The 15,899-nt window shown below is 37.2% G+C and overlaps 1 protein-coding gene across 1 annotated transcript in view; it reads right to left on the bottom strand.

Annotated features, from left to right (window-relative positions):
• Window positions 1-15,899, bottom strand: part of CACNA1E (calcium voltage-gated channel subunit alpha1 E) — a 334,730-nt gene that overhangs the window by 106,496 nt on the left and 212,335 nt on the right. The window contains exons 10-17 of the mRNA XM_058178755.1: window positions 14,728-14,814; window positions 13,556-13,765; window positions 11,960-12,072; window positions 9,975-10,087; window positions 7,905-8,036; window positions 7,086-7,158; window positions 4,620-4,737; window positions 1,886-1,953 (exon numbers count right to left, since the gene is read on the bottom strand). Coding sequence (XP_058034738.1) covers window positions 1,886-1,953; window positions 4,620-4,737; window positions 7,086-7,158; window positions 7,905-8,036; window positions 9,975-10,087; window positions 11,960-12,072; window positions 13,556-13,765; window positions 14,728-14,814 — 914 coding nt within the window. The remainder of the gene's footprint in view (window positions 1-1,885; window positions 1,954-4,619; window positions 4,738-7,085; window positions 7,159-7,904; window positions 8,037-9,974; window positions 10,088-11,959; window positions 12,073-13,555; window positions 13,766-14,727; window positions 14,815-15,899) is intronic.

Genomic DNA, 15,899 nt, shown 5'->3' with positions numbered 1-15,899 from the left:
TAAAACTATGATATTAAATATTATATTCTGCTCATTCTCCAAACTCTTCAAAGTAGCTCACATGTAATTTTCTCACATGTCTTATGTAGGAGCCATTCCAAGTCAGATTTTGGGCAATACAGAAGATTATGACATTGTACTATGAGCCCAAGAACAGAAATGCTATATTTACAGCTCATTTCCAATGTACACCAGTTTAAATCACTAAATCATAGAATCATAGGACTGGAAGGGACTTTGGAGGTCTTCTAGTCTAACCCCCTGCCCAAGGTAGGAGACCTTATTGCACCCCAGACAAATGGCTATCCAATCTTCTTTTGAAGATGTTTACTTTATAGTTTTTTTTTCTTTTCCTGTTTTAAATATTCACTGATTCTTTTTAAAGTCTGGATGGGGTATAACTTTGAATAATAAACAGGGATGATAAATAATATTTTAATGAATTACCTGTACTTATAAAACATCATAGGCCTTTACCATTTAGAGATGCATATTTATCTGACCCCTGAGGCAAATTTAAAAAAAACAGATTATTATGTTCTGTTTCATTCCTATTGACTGTGACAGAGATTTGTCTGTAATAGAGGGTCTGTTTAACATCCATATACTACAAATGATTAATGCAGCAGGACTAGAAATTAGAGTTGTGACATGGTTTATTTCTATTTCTACCAAAACACCATTATGAAAGCAGCAGTGGTCACAGTTTCTTAACTGACTCACTACATATTTTCTAATAACATGGATCATAAGCTCACAATTTCTAGTGAAACTCATCTAGGCATGATTCCAATTTATAACTGTAATTTAATAATTGCACTAGTATCAACAGGCAAACTGGAGAAAAATGAGTGAGATTTTTGATACTGAGCTATAGAGATAACTATAATAAACCCTGATGACTGTAATGAGAAAGAATGATTATATCTGTAAACTAAGTAATCTGAATAGGAAGGATGTAAGCCTAGCTGAAGTGAAAAGAGGTTTTTGCCTTTTTGTGGAAGAAACTGGCAAATGCTCTTCAAACGAAATCAATTTAGAAAATAATAAGTAATGGAACTTTAAGAAAGTGAGAAGGCAGATTCAAGGATATGGTCTCATTTGTGATGGGTACCTGTCCTTTAGAAGTTCTGTTGCCAAATTAATTAGCATTGCTTACTCTCTCTTTTTTTTGCTTGCCTTTTTATTGTGCAATTCTCTTCTTTTAGTTAATTGGATTATTTTTATTGTTTTGAAAACTGTTGATAACTACTACAGAAGGATAAAAAGTCATGAAAGTGATGTCTTCCCCCTCTTCTAGAAAAGGAGGTCAACTTATTCACCAAAGCACCTGAAGACAGGGCAATGGATGGAAATTAATCTAGGAAAGAACCAACCTAGAACTAAGGAGAAATTTCCTGACAGTTAGAACAGTTAATCAATGGAACAACTTTCCTCCAGAAGTTGTGAGTGCTCCAACATTGGAGGTTTTAAAGAAAAGTTTTGGACAACCATGTGTCTGAAATGGTAGAGTGTTCTGTCTGAGCAGGGGACTGAACTAGAAGACCTTCAAGGTCCCTTCCAACTCTGTTATTCTGTAATTCTGTTATTCTTAAAGCCATTATTACTAAACTCTGGCTCTTAAATTCCAAATATGCTTGAGCAGAATAGGACTCCTTAATACTGATAAAAAGCTCCTTGCATTGGTTGAAAAAGATCTTTAGTTTTATATTAATGCTCTCCATGCCAAGTTTAAGCTCCTGACATTCTGTCTCTCTAAAATTTAAGTTTGATAAATCAGGTTTGAAACTGTATCCTATCAAAATGATACAATCATGATTAAGAATTCATTGACTTCTGTATTATTAAGATACAATAGATTGCTAATGCTTCAACATTTTATTACCTTTGTCAGTTCCTGTGCATTGGCTAGGTTGTCCACAGCGATGGCCAAGAATACATTAAGTAGGGTATCTAGAGTAGTTGAGGGGTGAATTAAACTTCACATTAAAGTAGCTAGATGGAAATCATGCAGAATCAATCTGCCATGTAGAAATTTACTAATTATTCAAGTAGGAAGGGCTTTAGCTTTCTAATCTAAACAATGTCTAAACAATAATTTCATGGGGAAAAGAAAATCGAACATGGATAGAAATTTCAATCCAAAACAATGGCTTAAGGAAAAAAGAGTGATGTCCCACTGATTTTTAAGCCCAGAGGTACAAAGATGAACATGTAATCTTTTTACCTTCCAAACCCTGTGTAACAGTCTAAAATTAGCTGCATGTGTTCTCACTGTAACAACTATGAAACTTGGAGAACATCATGCAAGTTAGTTGGCCAATAAAAGAGTACTAAAAGATAATCCAACCATTGTCCCACTTCTCCATCCAAGTACTGAGTCTAGGGCTTTTTTAAAAGACAAGGGGTTAAGTAACATGCTGACCTATCAAAACCAACGGTGAGGCACTAGTTTGATGTATAGTAACTTAATTTCTTGAGGAGAGTAGGGAGACCCTAGAAGCCAAGAGGAAGGGCTCCCAAGTTGCATGGAGCACTAATACCTCAACTATAAAAACTGTTGAGTACTGAAATTGGAAGTTTGTTGAACAGAGATAATAGTGTGGGAACACAGTGGCCTAGAATCAATTCAGGACTGGCAAAAGTTAAGTGTCAAGATACCCTAATGATGGGAGACGACTTCCGGTGTCCAGGGGCGACGGTCGTCTGGAGGCTTCTCCTGCCCCCAGTGCCCGAATCCGGCCGCCGCCGAGGCCCCCAGGGGCCAGGTGTTCCGAAAAGGACACCTGCCGCACGGACGGCTCGCCAGGGGTCTCCCAGCCGACATACAGGACTGGGGGGACCGATGCTGGCGCGTCCTAGGCTCGGCGGGGTTTGGAGGCCACGGGCCACGGCCATTACTTTGGTCGTCGCCTGGGCCGCTGTGCCCGGTGACACCGGGGCTTTGGATTTATAACTGCAGCAGCCTGGTGGTGAACAGGGAACGGAGAAGAATTGAGCAATGGAGAAGGGAAGGGGATATCGGTAAACGCGAGTGGAGTGCTCCGAGTGCGGGGGTTTTCTCCCCTGCGGCTGGAAGGAGCACAGTCATTCTGGAGAGAGGAGAACTTAAAATAAGAAGATTACTGGTTTTGTGGAGCTCTGGAGAGAAGAGGTGATGGAGAAATTTAGGAGGGAGGGTTTGAGGCCCCTCCTCTGGGGAACAGTGGTGGCGCCCAGCTTCCGCCTTCACTATGAGAATCTTGATGACATCACTTCCCTTCGGCTTCCTGGTTGACTAACTGTACTCTGGACTCGTTGCTCCTGTGAGTGCCCCCTGGTGGATCCGGAGGAAATTACAAGGATACTGTGCTTGCCTGAGGATTTTGAATTTTTTTTTTAAATGGCAAAAGGTCAGAGACCAACTGCTGGAGAGATGGAGAGAATTCTGGAAAAGTTATCCAATATGGACAAGAAACTGGATGATTTGCAAAGAGGCCAAACGGAAATAAGAGCAGAAATTGTGACTATCCAAAAGGATTTAAAGGATACTCAACAAGTCTCAGCAGAAAACAAGCAGAAAGTGGAAGGTCTGAGGGTGAGATGCGGGCAGTGCAGAAAAGAGAGGAGACGACAGGCAATGCTGTGCTTGGACTACAGATGGATAAAATGTCTTATTTCCTTAGGTTTCAAAATTTGGAAGAAGTGGACCAAGAAGATTTGAGAGATGTTGTGACTAAATTGTTGGGAGAATTTCTTGGGAGAGGTGTTGATTTCATGAATTGGGATGTGGATCGAGTTTATAGAGTTAATTCACAATATGCACGCATGCAGTTCCCAGAGAGGTTCATGTCAAATTTGTGAGAAGAGAGACGAGAGATGAAATTCTTAGAAAACATAGGAGTGGGGCACTGACTTACAGGGGCAGGGAGATAGCCATTCTGAGGCAGATTCCCAGACAGGTACGTGAAATGAGAAAGAAATATTACTTTTTGTCAAGCAAATTGTACCAGAAGGAGTAGGCTACAGATGGCTGATGCCAGAGGGATTGATGATTTTCCGGGAGGGCATTACGAAAAAAATTAGTACAATTGCGGAGGCTACGGCCTACGTGGAGGAACACAAAGCCCTCCTGGAATCAGATGACCCAGGAATTGAAGAAGGGGAGGTTATAGGCCATGGGCGGTGGCGGCTGCCGCTGTTGCGCCCTGGAGTTGGGTCAGGCTGAACCCAGAGTTCTGAGATCCAAAACTAGGAAGTGATAAAGATATTTGGTATTGTGTTGGTTTTCCTTATTCTCTTTTGTATGATATTCTGTTTATTCTTGACCCTTCTTTATTGCGTATGTAAGATTTGTAAACTTAGCTACTTCGTGTCACCTGCTTGCCATATGGCTGTTGTATGTGTTAAAAAATTTGAGCAAAATTCTTATCCTGGATAAGAAAAATGAAAATTTACCATACCTGATATGTATTTGTATAAACCTTTTTTGACCAATAAAAACTTTTTGAACAAAAAAAAAAAAAAAAAAGATACCCTAATGATGAGTCCTACAGATGTTGACAGAAATGCTCCCATTACTACTTTCTACAGTCAAATGTTATAACTTATATTTCAAAACAATACATTAAGAAGGATACAATTCCCAAACAATGTGAGGACTATGAAGTAGATGGATGACCACATTCCTGAGCTGACGCCACCTTGAGAGCGAATTCCATTGTACATCACTTCATTCCAATCTTCACCTGTTAATATCTAAACAAAGAGTTAATTTGATTTGATTTCTATTCTACCTCTCCTCCTAAGTTCAAGGGAGCTTTCAGAGGGGTCTCCCTTTATTTTATCTTATATCACCCTTCAAGGTAGGATAGGCCAAAAGATAGTGAAACACATATAGTTAATTCCATTGGCGAAGGACTCCCATGTGCTAATCCAATTCCTTCAGCAGGAGTGTTATTGTTCCAGGCATAGGCAGATTACTAATACTAAATTGTAAACACACACAAAAAAGATTTATTTTTCCCCAATTCTAGTGAAAAGTTTGTTTCTTTAATTTAGCCAGAGATACCTTACAATTAATAAGTTAGTTGTTACGGTTACAGTTATAGTTGTTTATAGCTAAAAATACAAGTGGAAACTTTGACAAGAAGAACATCTCAGAACTCAATTCTTCATTTCATTTCATTTCTGTGTTGCCCATGCCCAGACTTTATATAAATAAGAAAAGGCTAGGACAGTGTAGTGATGGGGAGCCGAAGGTTAAAAAAATCAATTGGTGGATTGTTATTAAGGAATGAAGAATTGTACTGGGTGATTCTGGTAACTGATGACTTTGACAATAACTTGAAAAATTTACATAGGATTAGGAATGTTGATTCAGAAGAATGTTAAAAGAAATGAGCAACAAAAACTGTTTTGTGATGAGAATTAGTTCACTAAGCTTCTTAGTTTTCCCTTTTTATTGTTTGATGATTGGTAGTTTTAATTGTGTACATAAGCATGAAGTGGAGTATAGATTTCATAATTTAAAAAATTAAGATATTTATAAAGTTTTCAGCCGGTCTGATCAAATTATTCCAATTATAAATTGTTCACTTGTGAATTCTAGTTCTTGCCCTTGCAATTCAAATTTATTTAACTATTAAATCATGTGGGCATTTTTATTAAATTGCTGTTGTAGAGGCTTTATTTTTTTTAAAAAAATGTTATCTTTGCCTGACAGAAAGAAAATGAAACAAAAAAAGGAGTTGAACCCATTCTTGGGAGTTGATTTGAGTCCTATGCAATTAGCTTAAGGTCCATACTGCTTCTGTACCCACTCAGTACTGACTGATTGTTGAACTGATTTAATTTCTAAGACATCACAATCAAATGATTCTCCAAGTTGCACAAAGATAATTACAAAATGTATAAGCATACAGTATCTAAAATATAATAAAACAACAATTACAAAGAATATTATAAAACATATTTATGGTGTTCTTTCAATAAATTAAATTTTAAAAGCCCTCTGGAACAGCTCTGTTTTGACTTGCTTCCAGAAGAGCAATAACATTGGAATTGATGTAGCTTTTTAATATAGTTTTTTTTTTAGGGAAGTGTTCTATAATTGAGGGTTTTTTATTATATAATTGTAAGCCGCCTGGCGTTGCCGCAGTAAGATTGGTGGCATAGAAGTTTAATAATAAGTAAATATTACAAAGAAATATTTTGTACTAGCCTCGTCCCTCCAACTTCACAGTAGCAGGGAACTATAAGTCATTTTTCTGGAGATGTTTTTATAAGGAGAATTGACTTTAGTTGGAGTAGGTGGTCTTTAAAGGGAAATTGGTGTCAAACTATATAGGGCTTCATAGGTTAAAATTTGCACTTTTAATTGCACCAAATGTGGGGCTTGTTATCTTGCTCCCTCTTATTTAAATATTTTCTTAGCAATTGACCAGGTTCACACATCTTACTAAGCAGTAATGTGATTTGATAGTGGCTTTGCAGAGCATATGATCTGCAGCTAGGCATTATGAATTGTTCAACAACCACAATTAAACAAGTCTGAAATTAGCTTGATCTGTAAACCAGGCCTCAATGTTTTATTGCATCCTTCGAAGTAAAATTCCAGTACTATTTATTATTTTTTTCAAGCTGATGGGGAGAAGATCCTTATTTGGATCTTTTGTTCAAATATTTCACATCTGTTGATTGACACTTAACTAATCACGTTATTTTGGATTTGGAAAGGTGGATGATAGTTTGGCTCTAGAGAGAAATCTGTATTTCCTCCAAAATGATTTTTTGATGATATAGTCTCAGATTTCCCAGTTGTTCTGAAATGCCTTTCCATTCTCAGTGGGCTCCCCTCTATAGCATCCATACCGCTTATTATCAATAAGGTTAGGAAAAATGCACCAAATCAGGACATGCAATTTATTTCATCATACGTTACAAAGAGGAAAGGACATCACTCTGACATTTAATTATCATTTTTTAAGAGCAGAACCTTCCTGATATATTACGGTGCCCCCGCCCTGAAAATAAACTACTGTAGTAAAAGCCTGTATGTTAGATTTAATTTCTCTAATACCAGGTTGCAAAGCACTGAGTTATACCTGGAAAACTGTCATGATGGCTGCAGGAAAAGTATCAAAATTTGCCGAAGGAGTGCCATCCATAAAATTAAATCTGTTTAGAAAAGAAAACAAATGTGAACATTAATGCTAGGACTCTAGAAGAGAGCAAAAAGTTGAATTATCCAACCTTGTGGTCTCTTTCTGTAATTCTACATTTCAGAAAAATGATGGACTTCCTTTTACTGAATTTGCTCGCATGAAATCCAGACAGCCATTGTCTGGGATGTTTTAATTTGGATTCCTGCAGGGGGCTGATCATCTAAATGGCCCCTGCATGGCAGAACAAATAGAATCAGGGCAAGAGAATAGAGTGATAATATAGCTGAAAAGATAATTCAGGGATTATCTTTGAAGATCAATGGAGAGCAATCACTATTTGTTTTAGATATTTAATTGTATCTCCTTATCATTGAAAGCATGATCTCAATCTTCTGCCGCTTCTCTGGATTCTAACGAATTGCCAATGTGTACAAATTTCCAAACCCAGAAGTGAGAGCTATGAATCTTTGAAGCAATTTTTAAAAAGCAAATGAAAGAATGTTAGAATGCTTATTTCTGTGACAGCTACTGAGTATTATGTTTGTGCAGTAAATCTGCAAAATAGAAGAAAGGCACATCTTCCAAAATCTTTCTTCAGAATCAATTTAACTAGGCCCTCATATCTTGCATAAGCAATTGCTTCTCCTAGGGCACTTAAGCATTAAGTAGCATTATTGGAAAATGTTATGGAATGTTTTTTGGAATAATCTAGCATTTTGGGTGACATATTAAAGAAGCATTCTTTGGTTATGTACTTACCTGCCACCAAAAAGCTGCATCCCAAGTAGAGCAAAGACTACAATGAAGAGGAAAAGGAGGAAGAGCAGGCTGATAATAGACTTCATAGAACTCATCAGAGAGACCACCAAATTCCTCAAGGAAGCCCAATACCTGGAAAATCCAGATGTGGTTATAGCCTGCTTCCAAAAGCATCACAAATTGTTTTATTTGGATACACCAGGATTTATTTGGGTAACCAGAATTTAGCTGAATTTTGCCATAGTAACATAGCATCCTAGGGTTGGAAGGTCTTCTAGTTTAACTCCTTGCCCAAAGCAGGAATGTTCATACCATTCTGGCAAATCACTGCCCAGTATTTTCTTGAGAACTTCTAGTGATGGAAAGCAAGCTGCTCCATTGCTTAATAGTTCTCACAATCAGGAAATTCCTCTTTAGTTCAGATATCTCTCACTGTAAAGCTTCTATCCATTGGTTTTTGTCTTTTCCTCAGAAGCTAGGGAGAATATATCTAATGCATCTTCCCTGTGACACCCCTTCATGTATCAGAAGACTTTTATCATACCTCCCCTTAATCCTCTCATCTTTAAACAAAACATAACAAGATTTAGCCCCCAAGCTCTTTACCATCTTTGTTGCTCTTCCCTGCACTTTTTCCAGTTCCTCAGTATCTTTTTAACTGTATACAGTATTCCTGATGTGGCCTGATAGGTGCAGCATAGAGTGGTTCATCACTCCCTCTGACCTTGACACCAAACCTCTATTGATGCTGCAGTGGCTTTTTTGGCAGCTGCAAAACATTGCTGGGACATTCTTAACTTGTAATGTACCAAGAATCCTAGATCTTCCCTGCAAGTACTATTGCTAAGCCAGATACTACCAATCTTGTATATTTTTCTGTAGATATGGCTTTTCTTACTTAAAGATAGGGGCCTCTGGTGGCTCAGCAGATTAAGTCTGTCTGTTATTAACACAGCTGCTTGCAATTACTGCAAGTTCAAGTCCCACCAGGCCCAAGGTTGACTCAGCCTTCCATCCTTTATAAGGTAGGTAAAATGAGGACCCAGATTGTTGGGGGCAATAAAGTTGACTTTGTATATAATATACAAATGGATGAAGACTATTGCTTAACACAGTGTAAGCCGCCCTGAGTCTTCGGAGAAGGGCGGGATATAAATTCAAATTAAAAAAAAAAAGCAGAATCTTACATTTCTCAACAGTGAACAACATTTGTAGGATAGCACTCAATGTTCAAAATTTTCAAGTTCCTTTTGAATCTTAAGCCTGCATATCCCTTTCCCCCACTTGTATCCCCCACATATTTTATCAGCATGACTTCTGTTCCTTCATCTAAGTCCAAGGCATAACCTTGAGGTACATTAATCTTTTTGTATGATACCTACATATATTGTTGTGACAAAATAAATAAATAAATAAAGGATCACATATTGGATATAGTTGTTCAGCCAAGTAGTGAGTCCATCTTATAGCAGGAACATCCAGCCCACATTTTTCCACTTTATCAAGAAGGAGACTAGCCTTACCAATTCCCGAAGACTAAATATACTACATTCACAGCACTTTTTTGTTCAACTAATCTAGTCATCTCATCAAAGAAAGCAATAAGATTTGTGTGGCGTGACCTGTTTTTAACAAATCCATACTGGATTCTGATAATTACCCTATTTGTTTCTAAATGCTCAAACGCCCACTGTTTAATTGTTTTTTGTAGAATTTTCCCAGGTATTGGTGTCAAGCGACTCTGTCTGTGGTTTCCTGAGTCAACTTTTTCTGTTTCTTAAATATTGGAACCATGTTAGCTGTTTTCCAGTCTTCTGAAACTCTCACTATGTTCCAAGGAAAATTTATGAGCATGGGTGTGTATGGTATATAAAGGAGAATTATGTGTTATTATATCAGTTATAGCTTTCTAAATTTTTGCTTAGCTTTCTATAGGTAGATAGCCCAATATTATTAACACTAAGGATGGCAAAGGAAAAGGGGGAAGTTATTATCTGTCAATCAAATAATCAAAAAGGCAGAGAAAAAGGACAAAGGAAACACTGACAAAACAGGTAGAATAAATCTCACTTTGTGACTTTAAAGATCCGTAGAAGTCGTAGAGCTCGCAAGACACTAATCCCAAAAGAGGTCCCAGGTCTAAAGATAGCCCAAACTACTTCGAAGATGCTCCCCACTGTAACCTAAGAGAGAAAACATGTGCAGAAGTCCTGAAATAAGACAGTGGTCTCCAAATTGCAGCCCTCTGAGGAGACTATATTCGACTATAATCCCAATTATAATCTCTTTCAACCAACATGAACAATTCCCCTTCTCAAAAGGCGCTTCAGACATTTGTGCTGTCTTGCGCACACAAGATCAACACACATATTTATACTTTGAAATGAAACTAAGCAATAGCAACAATGAACCTGCTACGTATTTTATTTCATTCATTTTAGAGCTACTTGGCGTTCTAAATTGTATAAAATCCATCATCTGAAAACAATGCAAAGTACTGAATCACTGAACCCTAATAGAAACAACACACTGGCTAGTTTTATGGCAATTAAGTAATCAGAGCTTCTTTCAAAGAATCCTAAAAACAGTGGCTTCTTAGCAATGCCAAATTGCTTGTGTTAGAAGCTTCCACCTTACAGAATTGTAGTTCCAACTATTTTCTGGAGAGAAATTATTTTTTAACCAATTAGGACTGGATATTCTTGGATTTTGCCCATTAAGAGAAAGGACAAGAAAGAAACATTGCACAAGAAACAAGAAAGAAGCAATGGTTTTGCTATTTTTATGTATGATTATTGCTGCAACATTACCACCTGCACAAAAATAGAAAGACCTAAAGCAGAGCAATGGATGATGAATATGACAGAACTAGCAAAGGCGGCAAAACTAACTTGTTTGATTACAGAAAGATCAACAACTATATTTATTAGTAACTGGAAACAGTTTATGGACATTTTCCTAAAAAAAGACAAAAATGAAGTTGTCATTGATGAGTTTGGTGATTTGAAAAGATAGCATATGTAAAGCAGGAAACAATGCTTTATAGTTGGGAGAGAAGATAAATCCTTAAGGAGAGAAGATAAAGTATAAATCAATTTATAGCCATTGTCAATAAGATCAGAAGCCACTTCCTTATAATCTTTTCTTTTTTCTTTTTCTTTCTCTTTCTTTTTTTTTTTTTTAGAATAGAATTATTAGAGCACTACACACCAGAACAACTAGACACAAGAACAGTTTTTTCCCGAAGGCCATCACTCTGCTAAACAAATAATTCCCTCAACACTGTCAAACTATTTACTAAATCTGCACTACTATTAATCTTCTCATCGTTCCCATCACCCATCTCTTTCCACTTATGACTGTATGACTGTAACTTTGTTGCTGGCAATCCTTATGATTTATATTGATATATTGACCATCAATTGTGTTGTAAATGTTGTACCTTGATGAACGTATCTTTTCTTTTATGTATGAGAGCATATGCACCAAGACAAATTCCTTGTGTGTCCAATCACACTTGGCCAATAAAAAATTCTATTCTATTCTATTCTGTTCTATTCTATTCTATTCTATTCTATTCTATTCTATTCTATTCTATTCTTTTTCTGTTTTTTTTTCTATGTTCTTTTCTCACTATGCTGTGATATTTTTATCTGCTCTATTTTCTTTTTCATTCCCACTGGTAGAAATTACCAATGAGCAAAATCATTGCTTCTTTTATATCCATCCATCCATCCATCCATAATATTTCTGGCTCTATACAATAAAACTATCTCCCGCTATATTTTTACCTGTAGCAGTGATATTTTTCCAAAAATCCACTTTTGTAGGAAGAGCTGTACCTTGATAGATAAATTTGAAAAAACACCTTCCTTCTGACCTACATAGACTACATAGAGGGACTGCACACATAACCATCAGTTTAATCAAATTACTGTAAAACCTGCTCATTTATGGCACCACATTCTCTGCCCTATTCATTTATAAGGGTTTATTACCATCAGTGCATTTCCTCCAACTAACTTATTTCCTTCATTATCATTTGCCCTGCTTACCCCGCAGTCAAAACAGTTGAAAGAAGAATGGAAATAAAGACGTGGTCCCATTCCATACATCTTCAAGGACATCTCGAGGAGGAACAGGCCCAGAAAGATAAACTCTGCGTAGTCTGAAAGAAAGCCATCCATGTGGGTTAGTTCCAGTTCTACCTTTCTGTCTCATATATTTTTGAAAGAAAATTTATAAAAATGAACCATATACCCTCAAATACCAGGCTGACATTGTCAAATTTCTCTACCTAATTGGGTACCCAATCAAACAACACGGGTCAGAAAAGTTAGTTACAATCATCCTGGGTACTAGAAAGAGTCTTTATGACTGCAGTATATAAAAATGTGGGGAACATGATAAAAATTGCTTCTCTATCCAACTTCCAAGAATAAATTAGAAGGCACATCAGTGGATCATTGCCCAATTTCTGCTGATGAGCTTTTCCCTGCTGGTATTCTTACAAAGTAAGTTGTGTTTTTATATGATCAAACCAGATATTTAAGAGATTTTATTTGAGTCAGCCTCTCAATATCATTAAAACACAGATGTCTGCAATAAAAATAAATGGTAATGTATCCAAAGAAGTTAGAAGTTAGTCCATCTCTGCTCTAACTATCCTTCAAGCATTCTTCTTTCTGGACACCTAATGATGCGAATTATTTTAATTTACTTTAGTTTACTTTAGCAAAATTGGTAAGAAGCATGTTACTTCTTTTGCCCCTTATTTCATGTACAAGCAGTACACCTGCTGTAGGGAATTTAGTGGTTTGAGTTAGCAGTTGTGGTCTTCAGAACTCAAGAGTCAAACATTATTCTCCAGATTCGGCTTTTTGCAAAAGTTAATCAATAATTTCACAATTTTGTTCTTCTGACTTGCTATTGTTTCCAGGCCTGTTGTTCTTCTGGCTATTATTAATCTGGGGTGCTATTGTGGCATATACAATTTTGTTTATAAGCACCCATGATGCCATTACCAAATTAAGTCTGTAACACCATCAACAAAATAATGTGGGCTGCCCATTTTATTGGTAAGAGTAAAAAGGAATGAGGTCAGTAATAACAGAAACATGACTATTTCAATTTACAATTCTAAAAACTGGTCTATTTGAAAATGTGAATGCATTCTATATGTTTTCCTAATATATGCATTTTCTTTTTCACTTTCTCCTAATATATTCATTCTGCACACATTAACAAATTGTGAACTACATTACAATATTCAGGAAAATGTAGATATTTTCATATAGCTACTTTTTGGGTTGCATTTCTTTTGGGTTATGCATTGAGAAACTTCAATATCATTCTCTCCAGTAAATGTAACTGAGGATTTGTCCTAACTTAATTGTGGAGGTAAGAAGGAGATTTATCGCTGCTCTCATGAATTGCCTCATGAGAACATTTCCTCAATGGAATATAATTCTGATCTAAATTTCTGTCACAATATGCTTACGCTCCACAATCACCAAAATTCCATTTGGTAGTGCTCAGTCTCTGTGTGGAGGTGAGACACTTTTGCTTATAATGCAGTTGGTTCTAGGCTACCGTTCCTTGTTTTTGGTTACAAGAATGTTGCGTGAACAACACAGAACTCCATCACTTACTTAGCAGGTGTGTAAGCCATGCAGGCTGTTTGTGATGGACAATAGCCACACAAGCCGTGTTGAGGGCCACTATGCCCAGGACAAGCCAATAGAACACCTGGGATTTCACCATGTGACGAACAGAGATCCGTAGGAGGCGTTCCTTGTGTCGGAAGTATGAGGCCCCATCCAATTTTGCACTTTTGATGCTGGATCGAGCGAGTGGGGTTCCTACAATGGAATAAAGAAGAGAGATAAGAAGTGCTAAGAGCTAGTAGAATGCATAATAGGCTTTAATTATTAAAAAGCTTATAGTTATTCTGTCATTGTCTCTTCCATCTTGAGGCCTTTTCTTACCAGTTTGAAATATTTTCTTCCTACCTTCTATCCATAAAACATTACAGGGAGCAACAATGGAAAAATGTACAGGAGTAGTGTTGTGACCCAGGTTCCTGGACCCGGACTCCTGGACTCGGATGATTCAGAAAGTGAGGGAGAAGATCTGGCAAGGCCTGCTTCTCTTGGGCCCTCTCCCTCCCTGGCACCCACCCAAAGGGAGAAGGAGGGGCCGGCAAGGCCTCATTCTCCCGAGCCTTCTGATTTGGCAACGCCCCAAGAACAGTTTTGGAGTGATGCAAGACTGCGCAGACGTGATCGGCGTGCACAGCAGAGGAAGCGTTGGGACAAAGCCAAAGAATGATGGTCATGCAGTGACATCTGCAGAGACTATAAATAGGAGGCGGGACTTCCTGGTTTTTTGTCTTGGACAAAGCAATGAATTTGCGCGGGCAAACTGTATCAATGGGGGGAAGAATATATTCGTGAGTAATTCTGGCCTTATCTATAATTTCCTCGTTATCTCCAGAGACTTGGCAGGCAGGCAGGGTAGATGTGGCCAGGTAGATGTGGCCAGGACATTTATCTATGTAAATAAATTAGAAAAGAAGGCCTTTGACTGACTCTTTGTTGGGAGTATTGGGGGAGGGAAACAGAACAAGTAGCATCTCCGGTTGACTGCATAGCAGCTGTAGTATAACAAATATACAATTGTCCACTTTACTTACTATAAGTCTGATCTGTTTCTTCACTTCTGTTTGAATGTAGCTGTTCCATGATTTGGGACAAATATTATATTGTAGTAGAATGAGGTACCTTAACTAGCTGAAGAACAAACATTGTTAATTTCATCTTACCCACAGATGAGATATCCACACGCTCATCACTAGAATCACGATTCATGGCTTCTGTCCGGTTCCTTTTAATAGTTGCTCTCCTAAGTACTAAAAAAGGAGAAGAAAAAGCACACCAATAAATATTACCTCTGTTATGAAGTAAGAGTGGGCAGTTCCTAACTTTTACTTTATAATAACTGAGCAGAAACTCAATTATTCCTGGAGGTACAGTTATAATGAGAGCCAACAATGGTAGGCACTTCATTGGGTATATATACTATGCCTTGCCTTATGATATAATACATATCACTTAACTCCACCTACTTTTGTCACTTCAGTGTATGAATTCTTTGTTATATATCTCATAAAATTTTCCTTTAGATATAATTTCTAGATCATTATGAGGGTTAAACTAGGAACCAGTTGTTCCCAGGGCAGAGATGAATGCTATGTAAGCATACAAGAATTGCTTACTTCCAAAACCATTAAGTGTTGCACCATGTATCCATTCATTTGGAAGGGGAGGAGGTAGAAGACATGGCCCCAGGGCTGTAAAACCCTGTTATCATTGTTCACTGAGACAACGTTATCCATATCTCAGTACAATTTCTAATCGAGCTGACCCATATCTGAGTCTTCTAAAATCTAGCTGAGGAGCGGAACAAAATAATGAAGTATTCAGAGATCTGTGATTCATTGCCAAGCCATAATCTGGGGAGCGTGATGATCAGGACAGGGGATATGTATATGTATGCTTGTATATTTGTTATGGCTGACATCAACTATAGATAAACTAAAGCTGGGAGGATATTTATAATTTGGGTTTATTCTACAATTACTCTGTATGGTCTGATATCCAAAGTATTATTAATAATAATTTTCAAAGAGAAATATGGCTTAAAAATACTGAACTATATACTGAAAACTTGAAATCCATTTGTCTAAGAAAAGTGTTAGATTTCTTGAACTTGGAGTGTTGCCAAGAAGATAGCACTTTGTTTTGTTGGAAAAAAACTGTCTACTTCATACTAAAATACTGGATTCATGTGGGGTCACTTTCAACCTTTCAATGGACTCCTTATAAAAATAAGGGAAAAACCAATCGGTAAAATCCCGAATGGACACATATTAATTTACTCTTTTAAAAAAAGTCACAATTGTATACAGTATCTATGCTTTGTTAGTTCTTTTTT

This window comes from Ahaetulla prasina, chromosome 3 (assembly GCF_028640845.1).
Source record: "Ahaetulla prasina isolate Xishuangbanna chromosome 3, ASM2864084v1, whole genome shotgun sequence".
Lineage (NCBI taxonomy): Eukaryota > Metazoa > Chordata > Lepidosauria > Squamata > Colubridae > Ahaetulla > Ahaetulla prasina.
This window is presented reverse-complemented; position numbering and strand designations above follow the sequence as displayed.